Source organism: Hylobates moloch, unplaced genomic scaffold (genome assembly GCF_009828535.3).
Source record: "Hylobates moloch isolate HMO894 unplaced genomic scaffold, HMol_V3 SCAFFOLD_6, whole genome shotgun sequence".
Classification (NCBI taxonomy): domain Eukaryota; kingdom Metazoa; phylum Chordata; class Mammalia; order Primates; family Hylobatidae; genus Hylobates; species Hylobates moloch.
The window spans coordinates 75,736,553-75,759,870 of NW_026652281.1; the positions used below are offsets into that span (position 1 = coordinate 75,736,553).

Below are 23,318 nucleotides of genomic sequence, written 5' to 3' on the forward strand. Positions count from 1 at the left end.
CCTTTCCCTTTCCCTTTCCATTTCCCTTTCCCTTTCCCTTTCCCTTCCCCTCCCCTTCCCCTTCCCTTCCCCTTCTCTTCTCTTTTCTTTTTTTTCTGGAGTCAGGGTCTCACTCTGTTGCCCAGGCTGGAGCACAGTGGTGCTAACACAGCTCACTGCAGTCTTGATTTCCCAGCCTCCCAGGTTCAAGCAATTCCCCCCACCTCAGCTTCCCAAGTAGCTGGGACCACAGGTGCACGCCACCATGCCTGGCTAATTTTTTTAATTTTTTAGAGATGGAGTCTTGCCATGTTGCCCAGGATGGTCTTGAACTCCTGGGCTCAAGCAATCCTCCTGCCTCGACCTCCCAAAGTGCTTTGATTGTAGGTGTGAGCCACTGCACTCGGCTGCAGGTGGCCTTTCTGATCTTGCCTGTAATAAGGGAGGGTGGGAGGTGGATAGAGCCTGAGACATCTTTTTCATTCTCTGCTGGAGCTGAGTAGCAATTTCCCCTTTTAAACAGGCCATGCGTGCAGTCCCCTACCTGGCCATCAGACATTTTCATTGCTCACCTGGCCCCTAGGCATTTGAGTTTCAGACCCCATTGTGTAGTTCTAGTAAAGACTTGCTATAGACGGGTCAGAGGGCTGCAGGCTTTCAACCTTTGTAGAGCAAGGAGTTATTGAATAAATTATGAAGCATCTGGAGATTCTGGGCTCTTAACTGAGTACCTGTTTGAAAGTAGGGTCTAGTTCATTTTTTTCAGCAGCTCAGTAAATGTTGCCTCTTCTTAAAAAACAAAAAACAAAAACTGGTCTTACTCTGAATTTGCCAAATAGAAATGAGGGGGTGTTTATTTGTGTCATAAAAGGATTTGATTTCTTTAAATAGGAAGCCCTACTATTTTCTTCAAAGTGTTTCAGTTAATGGGAAATTTGATTTGCACAACTTTTCAGAAACACACTGTGTAAAGGAATTACCTGCACCAGAAGCTCATCAGGCTTTTCAAAGTCTGCTCTCAGCTTCTCTGCACATCATGCTGGGGTTCACTTGGCCTATTCATTCTGCCTCAGTGGGGATGGACTATTCATTTCTGTGGGTAATTGGAAGGCTACCTAAAGTGACCTTGTCAATGGTTGGATTGACAAATATCCAGGCTGGTGGAATGTCGGGGGATCAGCCAGGAGCTACATCTACCATGAAGTTGGTTATGTTTTCTCCTTTTTCTATGACTGATAATATTCATTTTTTGGTTCATTCATTCAACAAATATTTATTTACTGAATATCAATTATGTACCAGGAATTGTGGTAGACACTAGGAGACTAGAGATGAGCTATCTTTATCCCCTTCTGTCTCCAAAGGGGATAAAGATGAATAAGATAATAACTGTTTTTTTCTTTTTTTTGAGACAGAGTCTCGCTCTGTCGCTTAGGCTGGAGTGCAGTGGCGCGATCTTGGCTCACTGCAGCCTCCACCTCTCTGGTTCCAGTGATTCTCCTGCCTCAGTCTCCTGGTAGCTGGGATTACAGGGGCCCACCACCATACCTGGCTAATTTTTGTATTTTTTGTAGAGAATAACTGGTATTTTGGATGTTTGAAAGAAAGGTTGTAGAATAAAACAACTACTTGAAAATGGGAGAAAGTACTTTCCTAAATATTTCTGGGTCAAAGAATAAATTAAAACTATACTAATAGACCACTTAGAAACTTGATACGATGATGGGACTAAACATAAAACATAGGATGCAGCCAAAACTGTACTTAAAAGAAAGGTTTTCAGCCATAACATCTTTAAATCTTTAATGAAGAGGAATGGGAATAAATTAATTGAGCAGTCAATTCAAGAAGCTTAAAAAAGAACAGTGGATAATATTAGCTGACATTTGTAGAATAGTCATGATATGGTTGGCGTGGTTCTGAGCGTGGAATAACTCATTTAGTTCTGACAACACCACTGTGATATGGGTCCTGTTGTCGCTGTCATTTTCCAGAGAGGAAACTGAAGTATAGGAAGATGAGGTAGTGTACCTAGTCTTAGAGTTTGCAAATGATAGACACAGAATGTACACCTGGTCATCAGACTCCAGAATTCACATTCCCAACCAATAAGCAATACAAATACAGGTAAGCAATACAATCACAGACACACAGAACAAAAAAAGTTAAAGTAGCAATTAATAAAGTAGAATAAAACCAGGTAGAGTTGATAAATATAATCATAATCTGCTTCTTTAACATGATAGAATGATAAAAATAGACAAGAAAGAACACAACCTTCTGGAAAAAAAATAAGGAGAGACTACCAACAATGCAACATGAAGAAAGAAAGAAAGAGAAAAGGTGTAATATTATCCCAGATAAGATGCTACAGTTTAAACATGTTGAGAAGAACACTGTGGATAATTTCCAAGGAAAATATAAATTCCAAAAGTTAGTTTGAGTAGAGGTGGAAAACTGTCCTCTGTGGTTGAAGTGTAGAGAGGGAGAGGGAGGTGAAGCTGGGGAAAGCTCGGGGATGGGGCGAGACTATGCTGTCATCCCTTTACTTTCATGTTGAGTAAAAGGGAAAGGTAAACATGGAACTATGACAAGGGGAAAAGAGAGAATAATAAAAATATTATTTGGGGTAATATGGTTTTCTATCTGGAAAACTCAAAGGAAGCAACTAAAACTCCACAAAAGCTATTTGAGTTTTTTAAAAAATGCTTTAAAATAAATATGCTAACAATCTATTGCTTTCCTATTGTTTTTGTTTGTTTGTTTATTTTGTGTTTTGAGATGGAGTCTCGCTCTGTTGCCCAGGCTGGAGTGCAGTGGTGTGATATTGGCTCACTTCAAACTCCGCCTCCTGGGTTCAAGCAATCTCCTGCCTCAGCCTTCTGAGTAGCTGGGACTACTACAGGCACCTACCACCACGCCCAGCTAATTTTTGTATTTTTAGTAGAGACGGGGTTTCACCATGTTGGCCACGCTGGTCTCAAACTCCTGGCCTCAAGTGATCTGCCTGCCTCAGCCTCCCAAAGTGCCGGGATTACAGGTGTGAACCACTGCACACAGCTGTTTGCTTTCCTATTTTTAAACAATGACCAGTTGGGGAACAAAATGAAGACATGTCAAATTTACAAGAGCATACAAAAGAATCCCTTAGATGATGCTAAAGGGAAAATGTGTAGGACTTATATGGAGAAAATAAGAGTTCAACAAGGGGACAATCATTTCCTGATGGAAAGACTCATTGTTGTCAAGGCATCAATTATCTTGAATTTAATTTCTAAATTTAACACAATTTCAATCAAAGTCCCAATCATTTTTTGGAGGCTGGGGGTTGACTGAATACAATCCCAATAAAAATTCCATTGGTATTTTTAAAATCTTGATAAACTGATTCTAAAGTTTACTTGGAAGAATAAATGTGCAGTGATAGCCAAGAAAATGTTGAAAATAAGGATAATGCGGGAGGACTTGCCCTGCCAAGATATAACATATTACAGAGCTACTATAATTAAAGCCCGTATTGCTATACTAGAAGACAGATCAGTGGCACAGAACAGAAGGCCCAAAGACAGACCCCAGTATATATAATTATTAAACATATAATAAAGTTGGCATTTGAAATCAGTGGGGAAGGGATGAATTATTCAATAAAGGATGCTGGGACAATTGGTTACCTCTTTGGAAAAAAATGGCAAATTGGATTCCCATTTCAAATCAGATTCCAAGAAATTACACATGGATCAAACAGTTTAAAGTGGAAATGATGCTATATAAAAGTACAAAAAAACTCCAAAGAGTAATATTTATATGACTTTGGAGCATGAAGAAGGCTGTTTGAGGTGTACATGGACTGTCTTTCTTTGTCCAGTTTTCCCTTTTAGTAGTTTAAAAGGAATACATAGTAGTTTTTATATTTTTATGTATTTATTTATTTATTTTTGAAACAGGGTCTCATTATGTCACCCAGGCTGGAGTGCAGTGGTGCAGTCATGGCTCACTGCAGCCCCAACTTCCTGGGCTCAAGCGATCCTCCCACCTCAGCCTCCGGAGTAGCTGGACTGCAGGCATGCACCACCATGTCTGGCTAATCTTTTATTTTTTGCAGAGATGGGGTCTCACTATGTTGTGCAGGTTGGTCTCAAACTCCTGGGCTCGAGTGATCCTCCTGCCTTGGCATCCCAAAGTGCTGGGATTACAGATGTGAGACACCACACCCGGTTTCTATACTTATTTTTAATCTTTAATTGTTAACACGTATATTTAAACTTACAATGTCCTATATGCAATTTCTCAATATCTATAATCTTTTGAGGAATATAAGACTCAGCACATTTTAATCTTGTAACCCTCCTGCAACTCCCATTTCTTATGTCTTCGCTTTTCTCTACTTCTCTATCTCTTCCTCTGTTGAAAACTTTTCATATTATGGAAAAAGTTAAACATATATAAAAGTAACAGATTAGTATAATGCATCCTCATGTGTGCATCACCCAGTTCAGTAATGACCCATCATGATCAATTTCTTTTTCATCTGTAATCCTCCCCTTTCTATCCCCACCTTGGCATACTGAATTATTTTAAATTATTTTATCCATAAAGATTTTAATGTATCCTCAAAGATAAGGATTCTATAACCAAAAAAAAACAAGACCATTATCACACCAAATATTTCTAATTCCCTAGTATCAGTAACAATAATTCCCTAATGTCATCAGAAAGTGAGTATATCCATTTCCCTGATTGCCTTATAATTTTTTAAACTATTGGTTTTTTCCAATTAGAATCTAAACAAGGTCCACATGTTAAATTTAGTTGATATAGGTTGATAGGTGCAGCAAACCAACATGGCACATGTATACCTGTGTAACAAACCTGAACGTTCTGCACGTGTATCCCAGAACTTAAAGTAAAATAAAAAAATATTTAGTTGATAATGTTTCTTAAATTCCTTTGAAAATATACATTTCTCGTCTTATTTTCTCCCCGCTTGCAGTCCTCTCTTGTAGTTTATTTGTTGAAGATACCATATTGGTTGCCTTGTAGTTTTCTACATTCCGGGTATTTGGGTGGGGTTGGGGGGGTAGTGTTTGCTGATCGCATCCCTGTGGTGTCATTTAATATGTTCCTCTGTCACTTGTATTTTCTGTAAATCTGTAGTTGCATCAAGAGACTTGAACCAATCACGTCTGATTATTTGACAAGTGTACTTCATAGGTAGTGAAGTGAGCTTTCCTCTGTAGGCAAGTGGTGTCTTTTTGTGATCTTAGCAACCATAGATGATTGTCACCTAGACTCATTGTGTCACTAGGGATGGCCTTGAGGTTTTCTGTTCTATTTTCATTTACTAAGCATGCACTTTAGAAAGGCTCTGAGCTGGTCCCTGAAGCATGGCACCCATCCTCCAGAAACCCACAGTCTAGAGGCTGTAAAACAAGATTTGAACACCAAGACTGTAAAAGATGATTTGAACAACAACAACAACAGAAAAGTTTTATTTTGTATACATTCTTTCATTATACCTCCCCCAGAGGGATATAACCTCCAAATAGGGGAGCCATACCATAGATGCATTAAATTCACACCAATTCAAATATGTGTATATATTTATTTGCTTGCAAACTACTAAAGTGACAATGTAAACGTTGCTGCCTATTTTTCCCACTCTTCTATTAGATTGACATTGCTTTTGGTGAGATGGGGCATGAGTCCACCATCCTGTTCCCTCTGTTTCTACATGACCCTCATCGTCTGAACACCTCTCTTAAGTGTGACTCTAGGATTTAAAGATACATATTTCTTATGCATTATGCACCTAAACACAAGCCAACTACTTCATCTGGCACCTGATCCAAGAAACAACATTCTGTTCCAAAATCAATAGAAGACAAGGCACTTTAAGGGATCTTCAAGGGAGTGTAATTTTGAGCATATGGAATCTTTCTAACCCTAGCTAACTTTAGAAGTTTAACTCCTATGCAAGATGAAGCATCTATGTTCCCAAGAGTTTGACTTCAGCAAAGGACAAGCTGCAGAAGCTGACATTATTGTTTATTTTGGCATAAAAGCTTTACTTGTTGGTAAAGTTCAAGTTTAATGATCTCTTCCTCCCTTTCTCTCTCTTCCTCCTCTCCGCTTTCCTTCTTCCCTTCCTCCCACCCTGATTTTCTCTTTTGCAGTTTGCTGCTTTGTGGTGCACAAGCGGTGCCATGAATTTGTCACATTCTCCTGCCCTGGCGCTGACAAGGGTCCAGCCTCTGATGTAAGTAATGGGCATCGATCACTTTTCTCTGTCCACAGTCAATGCTGCCTTGTAATTAAATGTGAGTGAGCATGCTTAGACGAGTATGTGCGGAAGATCTCACTCTAAGGCATGTGGTGGTCCCTATAGCTTTTGAGACAGTTTTCCTTTTAGTGGAAAACAAAACGAAACAAACATTTTGAGAGGGGGTGTGGCTGGATAGGAAACCAGCTAGTTTGTCTACTATGATTTTGCTAATGTCTTCACTTTGAAAGCTGGAGCATGGAGGGTGATAGGCAGGGGCCTACTTGGTAGTGTGGCTGCAAAAAGGTAGTTTTGGTGGTACTTTGCAGTGCATGTTATGGCACTTTGTTAGGGTGTTCTTTCTTTTATTATTATTATTTTATTATTATTATTATTATTATTTGAGATGGAGTCTTGCTCTGTCGCCCAGGCTGGAGTGCAGTGGAGCAATCTCAGCTCACTGAAAGCTCCGCCTCCTGGGTTGATGCCATTCTCCTGCCTCAGCCTCCCAAGGAGCTGGGACTACAGGCACCTGCCACTATGCCCGGCTAATTTTTTGTTTTGTATTTTTAGTAGAGACGGAGTTTCACTGTGTTAGCCAGGATGGTCTCGATCTCCTGACCTCGTGATCCGCCCGCCTCAGCCTCCCAAAGTGCTGGGATTACAGGTGTGAGTCACCGTGCCCGGCCTATTATTATTATTATTTAAGAGACAAAGTCTCTCCGAGTTGCCCAGGCTGGTCTCAAATTCCTGGGCTCAAGCAATCCTCCTGCCTTGGCCTCCCAAAGTGTTGGGATTCCAGGCGTGAGCCAGTGCACCCTGCTTGTTAGGGTGTTCTTAATATCAGGGCCCAGGAATGAGGAGGAAATGAATTTATCCTGCTACCATGAATCTCAAAGTATGACTGCTGCTAGTGGGACAAGAGATGCTTGTAGGTAAAATGTGCACAAAATTTTTGTTTTAATCATTATAAATTGATTTTAATGTGGATTGGGAAAAATGTATCTAGTAGTGGTTTTGCATTTGTGATAAGGATATAGAATTTCCTACCTAAGTAAAGGTATTTAGGTTAAACAAAAGATAAATTGATTTGAGGACAATATTAAGTGAATGACAGTATGGGTGATATAAGGTTGTGGCAAAAGTTTTGGTACAAATGTGTTTAATGTTTAGGGTACATTGTTTATTGGCCTGCCCAGCAGCCATTCACAGCCTTCATCCTTCTGGCAGAGGCTACCTCTCATGCTGGAAGCTAAAAATGCCTGATACTTGCTTTCCCCGGCTCTCTTGTAGCTGCTGAATGAGGATGTGACCCAATCCTGCTAATGGGAACTGAGAGGAAGACCTGGGAAGGAATCTAGGAAAGATTTTTCCTTTCTGATAAGAGAGAGACACCCCTTCCCTTGTCCTCTTGGGCATTCTTGTGCAAGGATATAATGCTTGGATTTGTGGCAACCCTTTTGGGTCAATGAGGGACACATTGCCGACATCCTGATCATGGCAGAGTGGAAAACTTAAAAAACCGTGGGTCCATGATGATGCTGATGAGCTGTTGAGACCACTGACAGTCCTTTTATCCCCAAGCTGGATAGATGGGATAAGAAGCTTTTTTTTTTCGGCTGAGCATGGTGGCTCATGCCTGTAATCTCAGCACTTTGGGAGGCCGAGGCTGGCAGATCATGAGGTCAGGAGATTGAGACCATCCTGGCTAACATGATGAAACCCTGTCTCTACTAAAAATACAAAAAATTAGCTGGATGTGGTGACGGGTGCCTGTAGTCCTAGCTACTCGGGAGGCTGAGGCAGAAGAATGGCGTGAACCTGGGAGGCGGAGCTTGCAGTGAGTGGAGATCGCACCACTGCACTGCAGCCTGGGCGACAGAGGGAGACCCTATTTAAAAAAAAAAAAAAAAAAAGAAAAAGGTTTTTTTCTTTTTCTTTGTTTTTGAACAAAGTCTTACTGTTTGAAGCCTTCTTTTTTATTTTTGCTTTTTTTCTCTTTTGAGACAGAATCTTGCTCTGTTGCCCAGGCCAGAGTGTGATGGCACGATCATGTCTCACTCACTGCAGCTTAACCTTCCTGACTCAAGCAACCCTCCCACCTCTGCCTCCCAAGTAGCTGGGTCTACAAGTGCATGCCACCACACCTGGCTAATTTTTTATTTCTTTGTAAAGATAGGTTTTCCCTCTGTTGCCCAGGCTGGTCTCGAATTCCTGGGCTGAAGCCCTCCTCCTACCTCGGCCTCCCAAAGTGCTAGAATTACAGGCATGAGTCACCATGCCTGACCCTGGGAGCATTCTTTTACATGCAGCTGAAACTGTCCTAGAGGAGAAGGCTTCCACCATGCACAGTCTTTCACTGCCCAATAATGAACTGCATTCAGCATACCCCAATGCAGCCATCACCTCTAGTTCTCTTACTTTGTTTCTGCTTTGATTCACCTGCTTGAAATTTCTCCCATTGGCTTTGTCTCCATTACTGGTCCTGTTACCCACTTAGACTTGACAGCTGACAGCTTGCCCAAAGTGAGTAGTGACTATCTTCTGTCATTGAATTTCTTTAGCTCCTGCTGGTCTTCTGCAAATGGTCATCTGCCAATTTGCTGCAAACTGGGGTGGGAGTTGGGGGGGGGGGGCATATCTGTTGCCATAGCAACACAAAGATGCTAGAGCATATGTTGGATATTCTTTGCTTGGAAAATGTGGTAATTGAGGTTAAGAACTCCAAGAAACATGGAACAACCAAAGTCCTTGAAAATCTGTTTGCAGAGACAAAGTTTGAGACTGTTTGTCATGTTCTCTCAGATCCTATGCTCTAGCCCTTGTAGTGCAATTTCTTCTCTCCTCCCTAGCAAAACAGGCAGGGGAGTTTGGGGAGACTGCCCTACTCAGTATGCAGCTCTGAGTGTTCATGCAGACTGAAACTTGATACTCAACTTGCAGCAGGGAAGATGATGTTTCCCATATTCTATCTATCTACTGAACGTTTCTGTTGCCTAAGACAGAAACTCAGCTCAAACTGACTTATATGAAAAGGAAAATTTTTGGTCCTTGAAATTGAAAAGGCCTAATGGTTGACCTGGCTTCAGGCACAGTGAATCAAAGTTCTAAATAATGTCCTCAAGAACCTGTTTCTCCCTTTCTTGGCTTAGCCTTTGTCTGTGTTGACTTTATTTTCAGGAAGGCTTGTCTCCTATGTGAGCATGGTGGCTGCAACACCTTTAATCTTATATCTTATCAGTGCTGCAGGGCAGTAACAAGAGCTAAAGTCTCATTAGACCACAAATCACATATTGCCAGACGAATGGGTTATGCTGATTGGCCAGGCCTGGGTATATGCTGCTGTGGTGTGAATGTTTTATTTCTCCAAACTTATATCCTGAAATCCTAACACCCAAGGTATGGTGTTAGAAGGTGGGCCCCTTGGGAGGTGGTCACTTCATGGGGGAAGAACCCTCATAAATGAGATAGTGCCCCTATAAAAAAGACCCCAGAGATATCCCTCACCCCTTCCACCATGTGAGGTTGCAACGAGAAGATGGTTGTCTATGAGAAAGTGAGCTCTCACCAGAGACTGAATCTTCCAGTGCCTTGATCTTGTACTTTCTAGCCTCCAGAACTGTGAGGAATAAGTTTATCATTTAAAAACCACTCAGGTTTTGGTATTTTGTTACAGCAGCCAGAAGGGACTAGGACAGAAAATTTTGGTACTAAGAGTGTGTAGAGGAAGAAAATTTTAAGGATGGGTTTTCTGAATTGGTTTTGGGGATTTGGCAATTGGCTGCCAAATCTGATTAGATTTAAGAATGCTGATTACCCTATTTCTAGTAGTAAAGAGAGCCTGGATGGTCCATGGCATGATCTGTTTATAGAGATACACAAATCATCTGCATTGGATACTCCTAATCAACCATTTATAAGAAGCAAGGAGCCAAGTGATTCGATATATGATACCCAAACACTTTTGGAAAACTAAGGCATATAATTACTTGCTCCTAATGTCTCTGGACAAAGTGGAGAAAGAAAAAGATGAGCTCATGGATTTGAATTCCCAGCTCAAAGTGTTTCATAAACAATCTAAGAGCTTCTAGGTGTGCCCTGAAGGAGAGCCTTCTAGCCTGTAGCTGCAGGGCTGAAATTTCTGAAAATTAAATGCACAACCTCATCCTGCGATTGGCTGAATTATAATGCAAATTGGACTCCCCACCACACAGGGTGTCTGCTGTAAAAGCAAGGGCAAGGGCATTGATCAGAAAAGAATGGGATCCCATAAGGTGGGAAGACTCTGATGAAGACCCTGCTGAAGCTGGGGACATTGAGCCCCTAAATTGTGACAAGTCTTTTTCACCAGTGGAAGTAGCCTCCTTACCTCCAGCAAAAGTGTCATCCCCACTCAGGGTGGCATTGGCCTTTCCACCTTGTCTAAGGGAACTAACCCTGCATTGTCCTAGGAAACAGTAATGGCTTTCCCTGAGGCAGTTGCCATGCCAGACAATGCTGATTCTTCTCAGCATCCAATCCCACCACCCCTTCAAGTCCTAGCAGACTCCTAAAGGTGAGATGCACAGTGTGACTCATGGGGAGGTATGCTATACCCCAAAAGAACTATTTGAGTTTCTAATTTATACAAGCAGAACCATAGGGAATATGCATAGGAATGATATTAAGGGGGTAGGATAATGGTGGAAGTAACATGAAGTTGGATCAGGTGGAATTTATTGATAGAAGTTCACTAAGCAGAGATTCTGAATGTAATGTTCCAGCTTAAGGAGTTAGGAAGAGCTCTAACAGTTTAGCTGGTTGGCTGAAACATGGATTAAAAGATGGCCTATCATGAGTGAGTTGGAGATGCCTGACCTCCCCTGGTTTAATGTAGAGGAAAGGATTCAAAGGCTTAGGGAGATTAGAATGCTAGAGTGGATTTGTCATTTAATACCTGCTCACCCATGCTGGGAAGGTCAGACATACCTTTCAGAAAGGTATGTCTCTCTCAATAGTTTGAGAAATAAATTTGTGAGGGGAGCCCCAGCATCCTTTAAGAGTTCTGTGATCCCTCTTCTCTATAGACCAAACCTTACTATGGGAACCACAGCCACTTAATTGGAAAACTTAAATGCAATGGGAATAATTGGGTCCTGGAGTATCAGGGGCTGTTTGGTGGCACTCAACTGTTAAAGGCAAGGTGGGTGCGGTTACCTTAATGGATCGCAGAGTTAAACCAACAATCAGAATAGCCTGACTCATGCAGACCTATGGCACTGCCTAATCATGGTGTTGCTAGAAGTGAAATAGGTGAGAAGCCTACTGAATTCTTACTTGATCTGTATAAGCAGAAAAATTCTAGGTGAAGTGAACAGAAGTCTAACTTGAATCATAAAAACAGAGAATCATAGCCCCTCAATCCATTCCCAGACTTGAGCCAGTTTATAGACCCAGAACCCTTTGAATGAAAGGGAGGTAAAGTTTCCTTGAGAAAGCAATTATACTGCTAAAAGTTTATCCTGTTAATCTTTCTCCCAGCCTTCCCCAAAGGGACCTACTGCTTTTTATCAGGATAACTGTGCACTAGAGAAAAGGAAATGATCAGACCTTTTGGGGACTACTGAACACTAGTTCTGAACTGACACTGATTCTAAGAGACCTAAAATGTCACTTGGCCCTCCAGTCAGAATAGGGGCTTATGGTGGTCAGGTGATCAATGGAATTTTAGCTCAGGTCTGTCTTACAGTGGATCCAGTGGGTCCCCAAACCCATCCTGCAGTTATTTCCCCAGTTCCAGAATGGATAATTAGAATAGACATACTTAGCAGTTGGCAGAATCCCCATACTGGTTCTTTGACCTGTAGAATGAGGCCTACTATGATGGGCGAAGCCAAGAGGAAGCCATTAGAACTGCCCCAACCTAGAAAAACAGCCAACCAAGAGCAATACTACATCCTTAGAGGGATAGCAGAGATCAGTGCCATCATCAATGACTTGAAAGACGCAGAGGTAGTGATTCCCACCATATCCCTCATTCAGCTCTCTTATTTGGCTTCTGCAGAAGACAATGAATCTAGAAGAATGTCAGTGGATAATCATAAGCTTAACCAAGTGATCACTCCAAGTGTAGCTGCTGTATCAAATGTGGTTTCATTGGTTGAGCAAATTAATACATCCTCTGGTAGCTAGTATGTAGCTATTGATTTATCAAATGCCTTTTTCTCCATCTCTGTCCATAAGACCCACCAGAGCAATTTTATTGCAGCTGGTAAGGCTAGCAATACACCTTCACTGTCCTACTTCAGAGGTATATCAACTCTTCAGTCCTATGTCATAATTTAGTTTGCAGGGATCTTGATCATTTTTTCCTTCCACAAGCTATGACAATGGTCCTTTACATTGATGACATTATGCTGATTTGTCCTAGTGAATGAGAAGTAGCAACTACTCTAGACATTGGTAAGACATTTGTGTGTTAGAGGATGGGAAATAAATCCAACTAAAATTTAGGGACCTTCTTCCTCAGTGAAATTTCTAGGGGTCAGTGGTGTGTAACATGTTAAGATACCCCTTCTAATGTGAAGGATCAGTTGTTGCATCTGGACCCTTCTACATCCAAGAAAGAGACAGATGGCCTACTGGACCTACTTGGATTTTGGAGGCAACACATTCCTCATTTGAGTGTGTCATGCTGGCCTACTTATGAAGGGACCCCAAGAGCTTCTGGTTTTCAGTAGGGCCCAGAATAGTAGAAGGCTCTGCAACAGGTCCAGACTGCTGTGCAAGCTGCTTTGCCACTTGGGCCATATGACCCAGCAAATCCAATGGTGGTTGGTTAGTGGCAGAGAGGGATACTGTGTGGGGCCTTTGGCAAGCCTCTATAGGTGAATTGCAGCACAAGCATTTAAGATTTTGGAATATGGTCCTGCCATAATCCACAGAGAACTAGTTTCCTGTTAAGAGACAGCTCTTGGCCTCCTACTGGGCCTTTGTGGAAACCGACGATTTGACCATGGGCCACTAAATTGCCATATGACCTGAATTGCTCTTCATTAACTGGGTCTTATCTAAACCACCGAGCCATAAAGTTGGGCATGCACGGCAGCACTTCATCATCAAATGGAAGTGGTATGTATGTGATCAATCCTGGGCAGGCTCTAAAGGCACAAGTACGATACATGAAGAAATGGCCTGGATGCCCATGATCCCCACTCTTGCTACCCTGCCTTCTCTCTCCCAACTTGTGCCTTTGGGCTCATGAGGAGTTAGTTCCGTATGATCAGTTGACAGAGGAAGGGAAGACTAGGACCCAGTTTACAGATGTTTCTGCACAGTGTGCAGACACCACCCAGAAGTGGACAGCTACAGAACTGTAGTCACTTCAGGACATCCCTGAGGGATAATAGTGAAGGGAAATCTTCTCGGTGGGCAGAAATTTGAGCAGTGCACCTGGTTGTGCACTTTACTTGGGAGGAGAAGTGGCCATACATGTGACTATATCCTGATTCATGGGCTGTAGCCAATTATTTGACTGGATGGGCAGAGACTTGGAAGGAATATGATTGAAAAAATTTGTGACAAAAAAGTGTGGGGATGAGGTGTGTGGATAGACATCTCTGAGTGGGCAATAAACATGAAAATATTTGTGTCCCAGGTGAATGCTTACCAAAGGGTGACCTCAGCAGAGGAGGATTTTAATAATTGACTGGATAGGATGACCCATTATTTGGATACCAGGCAGCCTCTTTCCCCAGACACCCTGTCATCACACAATGGGCTCATGAACAAAGTGGCCATGGTGGCAGGGATGGAGATTATGCATGGGCTCAGCAGCATAGACTTCCACTCACCAAGGCCGACCTGCCTACGGCCACCGCTGAGTGCTCAATCTGCTAGCAGCAGAGACCAACACTGAGTTCCTGATATGGCACCATGCCTAGGAGTTATCAGCCAGCTACCTGGCGGCAGGTTGATTACATTGGACCCCTTCCATTATGGAAGAGGCAGCATTTTATCCTTATGGAAATAGACATGCTGGATACAGATTTGCCTTCCCTGCATACAGTGCTTCTACTGAAACTGCCATTCATGGACTTAGAGCATGCTTTATTCACTGTTATGAAATTCCACACAGCATTGTGTTTGATCAAAGAAATCACTTCAAAGCCAAAGAGGTGGTCAATGAACTCACACTCATAGAATTCACTGGTCTTACCATGTTCCCCATCATTCTGAAGCAGCTGGCTTGATAGAATGGTGGAATGGCCTTTTGAAGACTCAGTTATGTTGCCAGCTAGGTAGCAACACCTTGCATGCCTAGGTGAGATTCTCCAGAAGGCTATATATGCTCTGAATCAGCATCTAGTATATGGTGCTTTTTCTCTGATAGCCATAAATTTATGGATCTGGGAATCAAGGAAGTGGAATGGGAGTGGTACCACTCATTATTACCCCTAGTAATTTTACCACCAGCAAAACTTTTGTTTTCTTTTCCCATGACTTTATGCTCTCCCAGTGTGGAGGTCTTAGTTCCAGAGGGAGGAATACTTTCAGCAGGAGACAGAACAATGATTCTATTGATAGTTAAGACTGCCACCCAGCCACTTTGGGGTTCCCATGCCTCTGAGTTAACAGGCCAAGAAGGAAGTTAGGAAGTTGGCTGGAGTGATTGATCTGGACTACTAAGGGGAAATTGGACACTACTCTGCAATGGAGAAAAGGAAAAATGTGTCTGGATACAGGAGCTCCCTAAAGGCATCTCTTAGTATTACCATGACCTGTGATTAAGATCAATGAAAAACTACAACTCAATACAGGCAAAACTATGAATGGCCCAGACCCTTTAAGAATGAAGGTTTGGGTCACCCTGCCAGGTAAGGAACCACCACCAGCTGAGGTGCCCACTGAAGGTAAAGGGAATACAGAATAGGTAATAGAAGAAAGTAGTTACAAATACCAGCTATGACCATGTGACCAGTTACAGAAACAAGGACTGTGATTGGCATGATTATTGGCATTATTTTGTTATGGATATGTTTGTGTATATATACATATGGTAAGCAAATATCTTTGTTTTCTTTGCTCTTTTAGTTCTTTATCATGTAACGTAAGATGTATTGACTTTATATCAGTATTTAAGTATTGTTAATTTTGTGTCTTAGTATTTAAGTTATAGGATACCAGGACAAGAGGAATCATTACTCAAGGACTTCATCTCCTTTTCTGGGGAGGGGATTATTGCATTTTCAGTTGTACAAAGTCTAATTGTATCACATCAGGTGGAATTATGTCCTTGTTATTCTTTATTTGGAGGTTCTTTATTTAAGAAGGTGTGTATGGATGCCAAGTTGAGAAACGGTGGACTTGTGATGGTTAATTTTGCACATGCAGTTAACCTTGACTGGGCTAAGGGGTACCCAGATAGCTGGTAATACATAATTTCTGGGCATGTCTGTGAGGGTGTTTTCAGAAGAAATTATCATTTGAATCAGTAGACTAAGTAGAAAAATTGCCTTCATTGACATAGGCAGGCACCATCTAATCTGTTGAGGACTCAAATAGAACAAAAAGGCAGAGGAAGGGTAAATGCACTGTCTCTTTTTGAGCTGGAACATTAATTTTTTCCTGCCCTTGGGTGTTGGTGCTCCAGGTTCTCAGTCCTTCAGACCTGGACCAGGACCTACTCCATTGGCACCTATGGTTCTCAGGTCTTTGGGCTCATATTTCAAACACTGGATTAAACTATACCCCTGGCTTTCTTGGTTCTCTGGATTGCAGGTGGAAGACTGTAGGACTTCTTGGCTTCCGTAATTATATACACCAATTCACGTTATTGGTTTTTTTTTCTCTGGAGAACCCTGACTAATACATTGTGCCTACACCTGTAGATGAGGGCCTGTGTGCCCATTCCGTGGATTGAGAGTGGGGAAGAGGTAGTTTCTCCGAGGAAAGCTAGAGAAACAGTATTGTGTCCTGGTTAAAATCACAGATTATGGAGCCAGCATTCCTAGCCTCAGATCTGTGTGACCTTGGACAAATTACTTAAATCCATTTATGCCTTAGATTCCTCAGCTAAAAAATGAGTAAAATAATAGTTTCTACTTGATAGCATTGTTATGAGTATCAAATACATAGATATCTGTAAAAGCACTTAGGACAGTGTCTGGTGCATGGCAAGAGCTATATATGTGATCATGATGATGATGACAGTGACAATGAATAACAGTGCACACATGCTGGGCAGCCAGCAAGGACAGGTGTCTTGTCAGACAGACCAGGAAAGGGTGAAGAATGAGCAGGTTCTCTGTCTGCTACCTGGCAGTCCTTCCTAGAAGTGTGGAGGCTCTGTAAGTGGCATGAGACCCCTCTCTGTATGAATGAAGGAGTGCAGCCATTCATTGCCTTGAGCATGAGGAGAGCAGGAAGTACTCCCTGCAGCCAGCATGCATAGGATTTGGCAGCCTACCTGAAATGATTCTATCTCTGGATACAGTTCCAAAAAGGTCGGTTGGCACCAAGGATAATGAATTGGTCCAGACACCTGAACTGGCTTGACTCAGTTCATTGACCTTTTTCTGCTCATGGTTGGAGGCATGATTAAAGACCTAGCCACACCTGCTTGCCCACCTGGCCAGACTCTTTTAGCTGCCCCTGATACTCATGCAGGTATGGAGGGGTGCCTTCTCCTTCTGCATGACTTTGGAGGAACTGGTGTGCAGCAAGTTCGTGAAGCAGAAACACACAGGCGGTGACCTTGGACAAGGCTCCATCCACGATAAAGGATGTGCTGGGATGCGTCCTCTACCCTCTGCTATTCCAAGCCCAGTCTGAGCCAGGCAATATTATGGATATTAGTAGAGCTTTGTGCTTTTGCCAATGTCCTACAGATATGTTCACATCATATCACATTGAGGCGATTTTATGAACCAGGCACTGTCCCGTGAACCTAGCTACTGAGCCAACCATTCAATACCAATGAGAATAGACAACATTTATGGGCACTTGCCATTGGAGGACCACAAAGCGTGGCAGAGTTCATGGATGATACTCCTGGTCACCCACAGTCATCCTTCTTGTTCTTGATCTCACCAGGTAGGAAATCCTCAATTCATCTGTCTCTTGTACCTCTTAGAGAGACCAGGTCTCTGGTACTGTCATAAGCATTACTTATGGACATTATAGGTTATTCAGCACTGGGAATACTGACCACATACACAGCCTCCTATGACATCTCAGAACAAGAAACAGAGGAGTTGTCTCTGAGGGTTGGGACTAGGGTGAGTCAAGTGAGGTACTTTCCCTGGGCACAGTTTAAGGGGTTCTTGTCCGTGTCTGTGGATAGCTGGTTGGTTGGCTAGTGGGTGGGTGATCTAAGATGGCCCTTTTCACATGACTGACAACAAGCAGGTTGTAGGCCTGTGTGCTTTGGCTCTCGTCCATGTGGCCTCATCCTCCATCCAACTGGCTAGCTCTGGCTTGTTCACATGGTGGTTTCCAGGCTCCATGAAGAGCAAGAGAGCATCCCCCAGTGCTTTTTACGCCTTTGTATCATGTTTGCTAATGTCCTACAAAGCTAGTCTCTGGCCAAGTCCAGATTCAAGTGGTAGAAAAATAGATTCCAGTGCCTCATTGGAGAGGAAGTATCTATGGTTAGTCTATTGCAGATCCTGTTAACCCAAGAGGCCACAGCAGAACAGAACCCCTGGAGACCATCACACTGGACTTTATAAAAATCTGCATGTTATAGTGTGGCTCAGAGTCGTAGATGGCCTCATCAAAAGAATGCACCTGATTTATTCCCTGCCTCAATCGCCAGTGGACTTAACCACCTCTAGCTACAAGTGGTTGATGTGGCAGTTTATTGATCATGCCAGTGGTGGTTAAGAGTATGGACTCTGAAATCAGACATACCTGAATTTGAGTCCTGATTCTGCCCAGATACTCATTAGGAAAATTTGGGCATGTCGTTCGACTTCTCTATGCCTTAGTTTCCTCATATGTAAAATAGGATGCTAGTACCAACCACATAGGTTTATAGTGATAATTTTAAAAATATTTAAAATGAGAAAGAGTTCACAAACAAAAGACAAATGAATTTCAAAGCCCTTACATGAAAGCGCTTGGCACAGTGCATAGTAAGCCCTTGGTACATGTAGCTAAGGCCATTTCCATTGCTCCACCTAGGTCCATAATCAAGAATGTACTGATAATTCTCTACATTCTTCCACCCAGAGCATGCCCTTATGAGGTGATTACGGTTTCCATTTCCATTACTTCACACAAACCTCAAATTCTGTGATGCAGTGCTAAGAAAAGAACTCAAACTTTGAAGCCAGAAAATGCTGGTGTCAAATTCCAAATGGTCTCTGCTATGTATTGCTCCAATGACCTTGGGAAAATAACTTTAAGTTCTGTGACCCTTAGTTTATATCTTTAAAATAGAGAAAATAATACCTAAGTAAAGCGTTTTTTTTTTTTTTTTTTGGTAACTATTCAATAGGAGACTGCTTGAACCACACCTAGATTAGTGTCTGGCACAAAGAAGGCACTCAACACATGGTTTTAAAATCATTATTAATATCTCGAGGAGCCTCTCCTGCTCTATAAGGGATACAGGTTATCCTCTGACCTGCCAAGAAATAATAGCTAATAATAATAGCTAACTTTATTGAACAGGGGCTCTGGGCAGGCAGTACAAAAGGACTCTTTGTCTGGTTTGTCTAAAGATACTTTTTTCAATATTTTATGGCTTTAGAAATAATTTCTTACAATTTATAGTCAAGTTACTGAGTAAAACCCACTGTTAGGTCCTGTGCTCTCCTAATTCCATCACTAAATCAGGTCAATTAAAGATGGTAGACACTAATGTTGACCTTATCCTTTTGATCCAGTCTCACTTTGCAATAAGATAGATTAAAAATCATAAACTTGTTAAACTTGTTAAATGTTGAAGATTTGATAAAACAGAAATGAAAGTATTAAATGTGTGTATACATTAAAGTATGTAAATAAGTAAGAACATGTTTGAAAATCTGGTTGAAATGGATGATTTTCTCGTAAAATTGTCAATTTTGTCTCAAAAAGAAATTGAAAACCAGAATAGGCAAATAACCGAGAAAGAAATGAAAACATTATTCAAGGACCTTTTCTTCCCGTAAAACCCCAGACAAATATGTTTCGTGGGTAAAACTTCTTAAATTTTAGAGCAATGAAGAATTTCTGTTCATTTAAAATTGTACCTGATTACAAAGAAGAAACAAAGCTTTACAATTTTTTTTTAAATGAAAGTGAGAGAAATCTAGCTCAAATTAGCGGTAGGAAAAGAGGGCCCATTGACTCCTAAGAAGGACGTTGGGAGTGGAGTAAGAGCTTCAGGACCAAGAACCTCAAAGGCTGGAACTGAAGCTCTAGTACTTGCAAGATGCTTTTCCATTTTCTGCTTTATTGGTTAGTTATTTTGCTCTGTAACAAACCATTCCAAAATTTAGTGGCTTGAAACATCAGTTATTTGTGGTTTCTCATGATTGTGTGGGTTACTTGGGTGATTCTTCTGACCTGGGTTTATTCGGGTGATCCCTGCTGGGCTCTGTCCTGGGTCTTGGTCAGCTAGTGGCTGGGCTGGTGCTGGATTACCTAGAACAACCTTGCTAACATTGACTGAGGGCTGGCAGGCTGTCGATCCGGGCGTTTCATTTTTCCTCCATGTGTCTTCTTTTCCTCCACCAGGCTAGCTTAGTTTCACGGTTCCAAGCATGGCAAGAGAGGGAAATCCCAAAACACAGAGTGTGTGTGTGTGTGTGTGTGTGTGTGTGTGTGTGTGTGTGTGTGTGAAATGGAGTCTCATTCTGTTACCCCGGCTAGAGTGCAGTGGTGTGATCTCGGCTCACTGCAACCCTCCCAGATACAAGTGATTCTCCTGCCTCAGCCTCCTGAGTAGCTGGGATTATAGGCACCCACCACCACGCCTAGCTAATTTTTGTATTTTTAGTAGAGACAGGGTTTCACCATGTTGGCCAGCTGGTTTTGAACTCCTGACCTCAAGCGTTCTGCCTGCCTCAGCCTCCCAAAGTGCTGGGATTACAGGCGTGAGCCACCATGCCTGGCCAGCATAGGTGTTTTTTAAGCCTTTGTTTGTGTCACAGTGGTTATGGACAAGACCAGATTTGGGGGTGGAGAAACAAACTTCATCTCTGGATGGGAAGAATAGCAAAGTCATACGACCAAGGAGCGTGCAGGGGTGGGAGACACCATTGTGCAGTCTACCACACTGACCCTCATCTGCTGTGCCAGATGCCTCGTTTGCCCTTCCAATCCACTCTGCTTTCTCTGAGAGACTGAGCCATAGTGACTGCTTCAACTGGGGCTCCCTTACCCTCTGACCTGACCTCTGGTTGGACTCAAGGGGAGGGGCTAATAGGAGACTTGGGGAGGGGAAAGAGTGAGACCCTCCCTGAGTTAGTCAGTATTTATTATGGAGCCATCTTCACTCTACCTTTTGACTATAGCTTGCTGCTCCTCTACAGATAATCTTCTCTATATAATTCTCTCCTTCTGGGTTCCAGAAGCTACTCCCTTCCTTTGTCCCCTGGCTCTTACTGGCCTCCAGTCCCTTATACTTTCCCAACACCATGCCCACACCTTTAGAAACAGTCCTTTCATTGAACCTTCCTTAAACACTCTTCACTTGAGTATGCCATCTGTTTCCTGTGGGGCCCCTGACTGATGCATCTGCTTTGTCTTGCCTCATTTGCTCCTGCTGTAGATGGAACATGTCTGCAAACATCGTTACAGTTGACCCCATGGAAAGATGGCAACCCTAGTGGAGGAATTAGCCTTCTTCCTGCATTCATTTTTTTTTTTTTTTTTGAGACAGAGTCTCGCTCTGTTGCCCAGGCTGGAGTGCAGTGGTACGATCTCAGCTCACTGCAACCTCCGCCTCCTGAGTTCAAGCAATTCTCCTGCCTCAGCCTCCCAAGTAGCTGGGACTACAGATGTGCACCACCACGCCCAGCTAATTTTTGTATTTTCAGTAGAGAAGAGGTTTCAGCATATTGGCCAGGCTGGTCTCAAATTCCTGACCTCAAGTGATCTGCCTGTCTTGGCCTCTCAAAGTGCTAGGATTACAGGTGTGAGCCACTGCACCCAGCCATCTTCCCTGCATTCATAATTGATCTCAGAAAAGGTTCTGATGGGGTTGGTTCTCTATCACTGGGAGAACGAACTCTTATAACCTCAGACCTGGATCCCATGGCATCCCTTTCACCCAGGAGCAGTGTATGTTATAAGAAGAGTGAAGGATAAACTTTGATGTGCTGATGAAATTAATAACTAATTATTATAAGCCTGCTTAACCACAATAACCGGTGTTACCTAGTAAAGTTGGCATAAAAAGTAAACTACAAGCCAGTCTCACACATGAGTCTAGATGAACATATCCCAAATAAAATAGTGAATGCTATTTTATTGTTGTCACAGACATTATTGGTTCAAATAATGTGGAGGAAACAATCTGGAGATAAAACAACAAAGGAAATTATGATCAATATAACAAAATATAGGAATAAAGATAAAAATATGCCAGCAAGGAACCGTGAAATCTGGAAAGCATAAATTTAGATGGTAGAAGTGATAGCAGAATGTTACCCAACCAATGTAAATGGATTGAAATTCTCTACTGAAAGGCAAAGACTATGAGATTGGATGAGCAATGTACAACTCTTGGCAGTGTATAAAAGATGCTTAAAGCACAGGTTTTAAAAATAAAAGGGACAAAAGTATATCGTGAAAATACACATATAAAAATGAAACATGGTCTTAATAATAATATCAAAAGAAATAGGACTCAAAACAAAAAGCATTAACAGGGGCAGGTGTCCCAGCAGATCACTTGAGCTCAGGAGTTTGAGACCAGCCTGGGCAACATGGCAAAACCAAGTCTCTACAAAAAAAAAAAAAAAAATTAGCGAGGCATGGTGGCATGCACCTGTAGTCCCAGCTACTCAGGAGGCTGATGTGGGAGGATCACTTAAGCCTGGGAGGAGGAGGCTGCAATGAGCTGTGATTGCACCACTGCACTCCAGCCTGGGCAACAGAGTGAGATTCTGTCTCAAATAAACAAAACTAAACAAAAACATAAAACAGAAGTAAGGAGAAAACATGAACTCTAATACATTACTGGTGAGTGGCAAATTAGTATATGTTTTCTAAAGAGCAAATTTTCCTTACATATCGAGAGCTTTAAACACGTTTTTGATCTAAGAGATTTATCTAGAGTGATATTCATTGCATCAGTATTTATAATATCAAAAATTTGAAAATGACCCCAGTTGCTACCAATTAGAGTTTATATAAGTAAAATATATTACACTCATATGGTGGAATGCTGGCCAGTGATTCAGTGTCACAGTGTCTGGGGATAAGGGGAATGTTCTGTGTCTTGACTGGGATGGTGCCTATACAGGTGTACACATTTTTCAAAACTCATCAAACTGTATGCTTAAACTCTGTACATTACTGTATGTAAATTATACTTTAATAAAAAGTCACAGTGATTAAAATGCCATTGGCCTGGGAATGCAGTCATAATATATTGCTAAATGAAAAAAAAAAAAAGCAGACAAAACATTAGGTCAGGTATGATAGATTTAAAAATATAAAAATATATACACATGTAAAGCCAAAGGCCACATTCCCTAAATAAGTTTTCAAGAATACTCAATTCTGTTCACTGTCTTATTCCAGACTTGTTACCTGCAGAGCTCTGAAGGTCACTTTGGGATGTTCTGTAGCTGGTTTCTCCAGTTTTGTTTGTTTCTGGGGCCACTTCACCTCTAGTGCAGACTCAGGTTTCCCACTTAGTTCAGTGAGGACCAAACTTGAGTGGTGGTTCCGGCATAATCGGGAGTCACTTACAGTTCCTTCCAAATGTGGTTACTCTTGAGGTCCTCCATCAGCTGGGAGTCAGCTCAGTTCCTGGACTGAGCATCTTCAGGTGCTTCTAATAAGATTCTGGCCTCTGATAAGTCTTGACTTCAATTCACTTTTGGCCCCAGAGAAGGGGAGTCCTGGCTCTGCCAACAAGGCCCTGTCTGTTTCCTGC

General features: G+C 42.1%; 1 protein-coding gene across 3 annotated transcripts in view; it reads left to right on the plus strand.

The window, feature by feature from the left end:
* PRKCB (protein kinase C beta) overlaps positions 1–23,318 on the plus strand; it is a 388,313-nt gene that overhangs the window by 151,802 nt on the left and 213,193 nt on the right. For all 3 annotated transcript variants that reach the window (XM_032157135.1, XM_032157134.2, XM_032755926.2), the window contains one exon: positions 6,153–6,235. In XM_032157135.1, coding sequence (XP_032013026.1) covers positions 6,153–6,235 — 83 coding nt within the window. The remainder of the gene's footprint in view (positions 1–6,152; positions 6,236–23,318) is intronic.